Source organism: Paramacrobiotus metropolitanus, unplaced genomic scaffold (genome assembly GCF_019649055.1).
Source record: "Paramacrobiotus metropolitanus isolate TYO unplaced genomic scaffold, Prichtersi_v1.0 Parri_scaffold0000003, whole genome shotgun sequence".
NCBI lineage: Eukaryota > Metazoa > Tardigrada > Eutardigrada > Parachela > Macrobiotidae > Paramacrobiotus > Paramacrobiotus metropolitanus.
In genome coordinates, this window is record NW_026570223.1 from 2,433,492 (window position 1) to 2,443,313 (window position 9,822).

Below are 9,822 nucleotides of genomic sequence, written 5' to 3' on the forward strand. Positions count from 1 at the left end.
GGGGCCTACCTTAAGAACTTGAGCATTCTGCCAGAAAGAAAATATCTGGATGCAAGTTTCGACAATAGAAAAAATCTGCGGGTCAAACTGACCGTGGGAACGCCTCGAACCACTGTGCACTTTCCTCCCGAGTCCTTGGCACTACAGAAAATATTAAGATTCCGAAAATCCCATTTAACAACAGATTTTTGGGATCTCACAAAAGAAGGCGAGCAGTTCCTAGCGCTTGATGGTATTGCTGAAAAGTTTATGGAGAAGTGCAAAGATGAAAATTATTCTGAAACTCGTCAATTTATTGCTGAACAAACGGCAAATGCACACCTGCAAAATCAGAATGTATTTGTGTACTGTAACGTGGCTGACTACAGCCTAATTGGTGATACGGCAGCGCAGTTTTTGCGAAATGTACCTATTAGAGGCGGTACAGATCCTCTCGTGGAAGCAAGATTTGATAAAGCGCACTATGTCCCTGTTATTGCTCAACACTTTGAAACAGTACACCTTACTCTAGCTGATGACTTGGGAGAGAACGCCAAATTCGAAAACGGTAAATCGTTAGTAAAACTGCATTTTCGCCCTCAGAAATTATTTTAGGATGCCTCTGGTACCTTACGTGCCTGATCCCCGGCGTTATGACGATGTTTTTGTGGCGCAAACTGGTGGTAGCCCTCTTCTGCGTTATCGTGGTACTCTGCAGAATGGTTCTGGTTTTGCGCAAGTATTAAAGAACATTATTGCCAAGATAACTTCATTTGCTAAACCTATTATACGAAAAGCAGCACCTCACGCTAAAGCAGCACTCGAAGCAGCCACACCACACTTGCAAGAAGCAGCGACCGGAGCTATTAAAGACGTAGCGGCCAAAGCTAGCGAAGCCCTTAATAAGCAGATACAGCAAGGCGAAGGTGTTCGGAAAAAACGTTCCCGTAAACCCCGTAAATCTGTTAAACGCACTCGAAGAATTCCCCCGACCGATATTCCTGATTTTCTATAATCATGGCGATGATGATGATGCCCAACTCGGAGCCAGCAATGCAGTTAGAAAACCAACTGTTTGCATTGCCGGCCACGTTGACGGATCGTTGGCGTACTGAACATGAGAAACTGAATCCCACCACTATTTTTACGGAAGACGGTACCGCTGGAGATATTAACTTTTATATCCCCCCCTAGTACAGCGGGTCTGCTGAGTTTAGGCGACATGGTTTTGGAACTAGAAGTAGCCATCAAAGTCAAGAAAAATAATCAGAATAATTTCGAAGTAATAACTGCCGCAGAGGGAGTCGCCCCTGTCAATAACTTTCTAAATTCTCTGTTCCAATCGGTGCATGTGACTGTAGCCAACCGCCTAATCTCAGATGCTGCCACGTTTTACCCCTATCGTGCTTATTTTGAATCTTTACTATTTCATTCACCGGAAGCTCAAAGGTCACAGCTGACCTCAGCATGCTTTGCTCTGGATACCCCGGGAAAAATGGCTACAAATCCCGACAACACAGGTGAATTGTGGCGCCATGACCTTTTCGGTAAAGGTGAGTATGTCCAACTGTCCGGTAAAATATTTGCCGACTTATTCGACCAGAGTAAACCATTGTGTACTGGAATACCAGTCCAAATACGTCTGGTTATGAATCGACCGGAATTTTGTTTACGCGTGTACGATGCGGACAAAGACACTAAAACATACAAACCTTTTATCCGCAATGCTCGGTTGTCAGTCCGGCGCTATATACCTGCTCCGGACTTTATGACAGCCGTAGCGGGTCAACTGCTGAACCGGACGGTGAAATATCATATCGAACGCATCGTAATGCGTGTGGCCGATATTCCCAAGAATACACAGAGCACAGTGGTGACCAACCTGCAAATTGGACAAATACCGAAGGTGGTATTTATCGGTTTTCTAGATAGTGAGGACTTTCATGGAAATTATCAGAAAAATCCGTTTAATTTTCACCAGTTTGACGTACGTCAAATCAGTGTGGAAGTAGATGGTCAGAGTTATCCTACTAAACCCTACAATGCCGATTTTGCAAAGTCCCAATCATTACAATGCTACGATGGCTTATTGGATGCGTTGGGCGCAAAAAACCATCCTAATGGATGCTGGACAGTGGATCGTAATGGCTATAACGAAGGTTATGCTATTTTTGGTTTTGATCTAACGCCTGGTCACACAGGAAGAGGACCGCTGACTTTAATCAAGCAGGGAAATTTAAGCATATCGGTGACCTTTGCAAAATCACATACAAAATCCTTAATGATGGTTTGTATGATGGTATTTGATAGCTTTATTGAATTTAACCAGCATCGACAACTTATTGCTGATTTTTCAACATGAACTCGGAGCAAATATCGGCGGCAATGCGAGCCAATGCCATTACAAATGCTCATTTTCGTGGCGTGTTCGCTGCCGACCAAGTTCCGTTGGACCTACGACCCTATCCCGCTACGTGTATTGTTAATACCGACCCAGCCCAGCAACCCGGTGAACACTGGATTGCCGTTTACCAAGATCGACCTGACGTCTTGGAAATATTCGATTCCTACGGCAAAAACCCAGCGTACTACAGCGAAGCTCTACAGAAACGGTTTTGCAATGGCGATCGATTGATTACTCAAAGTGAAGTGTTGCAGTCTGATTACTCTACCGTTTGTGGTCAATATTGTATGTTTTTTTTATTACAACGTTGTAGTGGTCAGCCGTTCGGAGCGATTATCAGAATATTTAATGACAATAAAATTAATAATGACAAGATGGTTTGTCGATATGTTAATCATTATTTTAATTTAAATACACAAATATGTAACCGTAAATTTCTCGAGAATCAAATTTCTCGCTTAGTGAAATAAACAAATGCGAAAAGAGCCGTACTGCAAAAATTACACGTAGTCAAAATTACATCATCATTTTATCCAGCTGAGCGCGCACTTCGGTGCGAAACTGCGTCATATAACCTTCCAAATCTAATGCCAGCAGCTGTTCGTAATTAACCTGATTCAACATCAAAAGCACACCATGCACTTGTTTCTTTTCCAAAATGTCTTTCTCGGCCATAGTCCATTCTTCATCGGTGGCAATTCCTCGCATTGGTGTGCGTCCAATAGTGCTTTCCCGGTGCTCACGAATTTTACGAAACATGAACTCCGCCAGTTCCTATTACAAAGCAAAAGTTTAAACAGTATAAATGCTGCACAATAAATAATAAGGATAAAATACCCAAAAATTATACAATAATCACATTCATTGATTCACCTGTTTCAAACTGACTGAAGCGAGCCCAGGCATTGGATCCGGAGTGATGTCATGAGCTTCATTGATGTCCCGGATTTCCTTCAGTAAGGTAAAATCCACAACGAGCTCCTTCAGTCCCTCGTAGGCCTTGCGTCCAAAAGAAATCCCCATCTTGGTCGGGTACAGGTCCTTGTTAGGCGTTAGGTTGAAGCGACGCATAGTAGCCAGATCCATACCGTTGTAGCGGCTCCAGCGAAAGTACAGGTTGTCGTCCAAGCAGAAATGCGGTGACAGCTTACCATTGTCAAATGATGACGTGTTCGAGTCCAGGTCAGCTTTCCCGGTCAGGATTAAACCACTCAGGCGAAAAAAATTGTTGATCGTCATGGCGATGTACTTGTTGGCATCCGTCGGTTTAAACGTCCCATCAGGCTGCTCCTTGAACTCGGCCAGGATGACCTTCGTCTCTCCTCCCAGCCAGCGGACCAGAGCGAACTTGTCGAACCCGATCTTGTAAACCGGCAGCCCCTGTTCGGTAAAAGCGAAACGCGTGTGCTTACTGGGTGGATAGGTGGCTTCTTGCTTCACCAGCTTCTGGCGCTTGATGGGCTCCAGCTCCGTGCGGTCCTCCGGGCGGTCCTTGGGAAACTTGAAGGTCAAGTTGCGCTTGGGGTTCTTCCGGGGTGTTGATGGAATGTCAGCGAGGAACTCCATTGTAAAATGGTAACTACAGTATTTAATCGTGCAACTTGTAAGCTTGCAAAAGTAAAACTCGTCAAAGATGTAGAACAAAAATTCAAACTAACCGACTAAAGCGAGGACTAACTGAAAATGAAAGCGGTCGTTTACAAATTATCGTCAGTCGGTAAACTACCTTACCACACTTGTGCTCAAGCCGGTACCCAGTTAGACAGCGGTGTTAAAAATACCACGGGTCCATTTTGCAACCGTTGCGTTATGGTACCGTGTCCATTTTACAACCTTGTACAATTTTACTACAGCATATGAAACAGTAGTTAATTTAGTTGCTCTATTTTTTCTTTGCTGTTTTTTCGTCAGTTGACAGTGCTGAGAAAAATGGCTCCTCACCACTGTGTTGTCGATGCGCAGTATACTGAGATGCAAAACGTTAAGATCATTAAACATTTGGCCATTATTTGCCCTGAGCGAGCCAGCAGCATGTTTTCAAATGTTTTCTTTCCGTCTAAAGATTACATTGTTGAAGAGTTTGGTTTAGAAAACCTTAATAAGGGAGTACTGTTCGGTATGCAGTTGTCGGAAAACCGACGCAGTTTACGGAATACTCTGGACACCTGGTACGCTGTGACGTTTAATGGTACTGACGATGACCGGGACTACACCTACGCTGTGGAGCATGACGTAAAGTTCTATGTCAAAGGAGCCGACAAGTGTGCGCTACTCGCCCCTATCTTGCGACCGGCTGCTGTTATCAATCTGGACGATTTGGACTGCCCATCGTTCCGTTACCTGTCCAATGATCGCCCCAGCAAGTACAATAAACCTGCCGCCTACGCAAAATGGCTGACCGGAGTATATTTAAGCAAGGATCCGACGATCTGCCCCAGTTGCATGATGGCTCTGCCCGCCCGCAAAACCCAGCTGACCAAGCATGAATGCGAATGTGGAAACGATTATTGGCGCGGTAAGGACTGGTCATTGCGTACCTTTATTATAGCTGACAATTTGCTGATAAGTGTACTCGTATTATACAGACAGTCAAGGTGACGAATGTTGTGGTGACTGCGGAGTTAGGCTGCACGCTAAACCTACCGGACCTGGAGCGGAAACTACCGATGGCCCAGTATCTACCGCATAGATTTTCTGGATTGCTCCTGCGGACCAACCAACCATTCAAAGGTCACTGCCAGTTATACACCAATGGACGGATTACGGTAAACGGAGGCACCTCCAGAAGGGATGCTCGTATTCTATTACACTATTTCATTAGCTTATTGCGTACGCTTGGATACCGTTGTTTATTTCATAATTTTCGAGTGGTCAACATGATTGGCACTTTCTACTTTGGTCATAAATTAAGCTTAGAAGAAATTAGTAATCGCTTGCATTTATCTTATACTCCTGAATTATTTACTGGTCTCCCTATTCGCTTATCGACATGCACTGCTGTTCTTTTTCATTCCGGGAAATGTAATTTCTTGGGCGCTAAGTCCATTGAGAATTTAAACGCTGCATTATTGGAATTAAAAGCAAAACTGTACCTGTGGCGAAGTGTGTACGTGTGTACGAGTATGTACAACAAATACAACCACCTTAACGGCTCACGAATACTTACTACCTTCGTAATCATTAACTGTACGCTACAATCACGTGTTAAGCCAACTCCTTCCACTTAGCCTCCTCTCCATTAACGTGTACAGGTAACCCTCCTCATTAAAAACTTGGCTAGGTTAGCCTATCACTCACAAACCTGTATACGAATAAACGCCTCTACTACTGAAGTGTGATCTCCGACGTAACTCAGTGTGGCCATAACGAAGACCGTTTGCCCACCGAGTACTGCGGAATTGGCGGTCGCCACGAGAAGGACCGCCGGATGTACCACAATATGAGAAAAGAGGATAAGAAAGACCGAGGACATGATCATTCCCACGAATACCGACATCATGGGAATGCGCCGCCCAAAGTGGTCAGACCAGGCGCCCATGAACAAGGCGAAGACGATGGCCGGTACACCGGCTACAATGTTGTTGTAGAAAACGTAGTCGGTTGTTACGGTTCGCACTTGATTGGCTTCATTTCCGTGGCTTATATTTTGAAGGTCGGCGCAAAATGATGCGGAATAATTGAATATCACTTGGCACACCTGGAGAATTCAACACGCGCACTGTACAAGTATATACTAAAAGCACAACCATCGCAACATCAGCACAAATATATACTGATACTGTACTCGTATTTTTTATTTCGTTGTAATTTAATGATCGAACATTATATTGAACATATGTATATACAGTTTCGTATTCGGCCATGACAGTAGTCCGAAGTACTATCCGTTTTTCATGTGTATTAATCTTTTCTGTTGCAATGCATTTTTTTATTCAGTTCAGCGTATAAAGATAACTGGATATGATAATATTTTGTGTATGCCGTATTATACAAGTACGTACCCGATTCTTTTGCAGTTCTGTGAATACCGGCCCATATATACCGTTAGCGATCCCGAAGAGTAACGCGACAGGACACATTTGGAAGGCTTTATTTTTTAATAAGTACAGAGCTTTTTCCTTGGCAGTGAGCTTGTCTGGATCAACTGGCCCATTCATTTCTCCAAAACTCTTCTTCGACTCCGCTTCCTTGTTTTCTTCAGTGGCCAGGACCACACTTATTCCCATCATATCCTGCAACACAACATTTTCATGCGCGCAGATGTTGTCACTGGATACCGGTGTCGCATCGAAGTATCTGTTGCTGCCGTCCATCTTTTCTTTAAGTTCTTGAACGAATCCAATTGAAAAATTAACTTATCCAACTGTTATATGCAAACGCACATCGCCGGTATATGAAGCGTGCCTGTAAAAAAGTTTTGATCATATTAATATTACGTAAAACTGAGTGTATAGAAGCTTTTACTTTAATCGAGGTATGCACGTAGTACTGTAGTACATACCGTATTTTAAAATGAAACCACAGTACATCAACCAGCGTATACACTGTCCAAGAAGTGCCAACAATGGTAACGGAAGTTCTTAATTTAAATACACTTCATAGTCGCGTGCGAAAAATTATCGGCAATGAGTTTCACTTTTTAATTTTAAGATAGCATCCTGTAAGGTATTATCGTACGAATGCTTAAGAGAACGTTGTGGTTACTTGCAGCGGTGCAAATTTGCACATCTCAAGTGATAAATAATTATTATGCATATCGTTGTCAGTGGAGTACGACAAGAACTATCTAAAATGAAGTCACCGTCCCTTATGCTGCATGATTTCATTTGTTATCTTGGTTTTAGCAAGCTTTCAGCTCTTGTACGTAAAATGTCGACCGGCAATGTTTGATTTCAGATGGTATTGTTCGTATCAGCAGCATTGAGTAGATATTTTAAGTTCCTTATTGGCGAACACTCCTATTATCAACATCACAACATGCATCTTCTATAGCAGTTGATACATTTGCACACATGCAGACCACATATTGTTCTGTTACTTCTGTAAAGTACTCATAAGTCAATATAACGGCCCTGCAACTCTGCGGTAAATTTGCCAAAACTCCCTTAAAAGACACAGCTAAATCTGTCAACACGCGCCGGCACAACACTCATTTTGAAGTTTTATTAAAACGAGAAATGGTGGAACTTTTGCGGCAGGTTCATTGAACCGTGACAGGTTCTTATATGCGGTATACGACTAGAATCAGTCGTAGCATATATGAAACTGTAGTTTCGGTTTTTTGTCTTCCATATCCGTGTGTAAACAAAAGTAATTTTTGGCGCCCGTAGAGTACGGAAGGGTCCGGCCGGTTGAAGGAAGCGGTGGGGCCTAACAGTCATGTGACATGAGTCATGTGACATGCGTCGAGTAACGATGCGTGAAACTTGTAGATGGCGTTGTTAGCTCGGCATCTTTTTTAGGTTACATTATGTGCTCCTACATTATGTAGAAGCACCTTGCAATGTGCTCGTACATTATGCAGTAGCACAATGCATCGGTTTCATCGGTTCTTGGAGGAGAAAAACGGAACTGTAGTTCCCAAACAAACGTAATCCAATATGCTCCTGCAATGTGCTCCTACATATGTAGGAGCACATTGCAATGTGCCCCTATGTATATGTGCTCCTACATATGTAGGAGCACATTGCAATGTCTACATATGTAGGAGCACTTTGCAATGTGCTCCTACATAATGTAGGAGTACATTGCAGGAGCATGTTGTATGTGGAGATTATAAGGGGTAGAAATATAAAGTGCTGAATAGAGAATTTCATAATATAGTAAATTATATTAAAGGTGATATCTTTGACGAAAAGTGATAATGAAGAAAGGGTGTACTAATCCAGTGTAGCGAAGAAAGGGTCTACATTGAATTTGGGTGAAGATGAAGGGATTTTTACTGCAGTATGGTATAAATATATTTGACTTTCTGGTTTTTCGTATTTGAGTGTTTTATGAAGTGTTACAGGAAGTGAAGTGTGTTTCGGGTTGTAGATAGTGATGGATTATTGTGGAAAATTCAAAAAATTTCGAGAAAGTTGATTGCTTAATGGAGCAGACTATTATGTTTTGCTCTGATAGTCTTGGATGTGTAGGAACAGGTGGTTTGTATATGGGAAGTAGGTTGGTAGTTACATTAAAAGGTTGTTCGAGAAAATGGATAGTTTAATTGGTTTTTTGACTGGATTTTTTGAGTTCGGTGGGTATAAAAGAAGTTGAGGAATCTTGTGTTTGAGTTATTATGGAGTGAACGAAGTATATAGAGTGAGCAAAAGTTTTTCTTGTTGGTTATTTTTTGGTGGCCGGTGTGGATTTGTGGATACTTACTGATTCAGGTTGCTGTCTTTTGTTTGGCTCTGGTAAGTCTTTTTAGGTTGAGTATGGTTTAGTAAGTTTTCTTTCATACATTATTTTCGTTTAAGAATTCTTTTTTTAATAAAATAATGGAAGGTGGTTGTGATTGTAAGAAATACATGCGTGAGTATATGCGTGATTATAGAAAGAAATGCAAAATCGAAACTGATGGTAATTGTAGCAGGGAGGATAATGTGGAAAGTGGTGATGATGTTAGATATGAGAATGTAAAAGTTAAAAAACAAAAATGTAATCGGAATACTAAAGGTGGTGCGTTTTCTGGTATGTTTGGAAAAAATTATTGGACAATTTTTGTAAAGGGAACGTGCTAAACGACATTTGCGGAGTATGGTAATGTGTAATGGTTGTCCGGATCTTTTCTTAAGCATTACTTAACGATTTTGTCCTGAAGTGTTGTGTTTTGTTGACCCTGTTAAGTTTACATTTTCGTTTTTTAACTTCAAATTTTCATGTCTAACATCATCACTACTTCATTATCTTCCTTGCTACAATTACCATCAGTTTCCGTTTTGCGGTTTTTTCTCTATAATCACGCACATACTCACGCATGTATTTCGTATTTCTTGCGATCACAACCAGTTTCCATTATTTTATTAAAAAAAAAACAGTACTTAAAAGAAACTATCTATGAAAGCAAACTTACTAAACTATACTCAACCTAAAAAGACCAAAGCCAAACAAAACACAACAACCTGAATCAGTACGCTTCCGAAAATCTAAACCGGCCACCAGAAAATAACCAACAAGAAAAACATTCTCCTCACTACATATACTTCGTTAAAACCATAATAACTCAAACACAACGTTCCTCAACTTCTAATATACCCACCGAACTAAAAAAATCCAGTCAACAAACCAATCAAACCAAACATTCTCTCGAACAACCTTTTAATGTACGTCCCAACCTACATCCCATATACAAACCACCTGTTACTACACATCCAAGACTATCAGTGCAAAACATAATAGTTCGCTCCATTAAGCAATCAACTTTCTTAACTACACAAATTACTACTACACAA

General features: G+C 41.6%; 2 protein-coding genes across 3 annotated transcripts in view; both read right to left on the reverse strand.

Annotated features, from left to right (window-relative positions):
• LOC129591949 (uncharacterized) overlaps positions 1 to 7,047 on the reverse strand; it is a 31,634-nt gene extending 24,587 nt beyond the window's left edge. Inside the window, exons 1-4 of one of the 2 annotated variants that reach the window (XM_055487852.1) lie at positions 6,885 to 7,047; positions 6,766 to 6,787; positions 6,385 to 6,615; positions 5,685 to 6,080 (exon numbers count right to left, since the gene is read on the reverse strand). In XM_055487852.1, the coding sequence (XP_055343827.1) occupies positions 5,685 to 6,080; positions 6,385 to 6,612 (624 nt within the window). In that variant the 5' untranslated portion in view covers positions 6,613 to 6,615; positions 6,766 to 6,787; positions 6,885 to 7,047. Of the gene's footprint in view, positions 1 to 5,684; positions 6,081 to 6,384; positions 6,788 to 6,884 lie in introns of both variants that reach the window. The other variant, XM_055487843.1, reaches the window with a different exon arrangement.
• Positions 2,771 to 5,649, reverse strand: LOC129591962 (uncharacterized). The gene is made up of 2 exons (XM_055487863.1): positions 3,257 to 5,649; positions 2,771 to 3,157 (listed from the first exon to the last, which is right to left on the reverse strand). Exons 1-2 carry the CDS (start codon positions 3,947 to 3,949, stop codon positions 2,900 to 2,902), a joined length of 951 nt encoding a protein of 316 aa, XP_055343838.1. The 5' UTR covers positions 3,950 to 5,649; the 3' UTR covers positions 2,771 to 2,899.
• Positions 7,048 to 9,822: the final 2,775 nt, after the last annotated feature.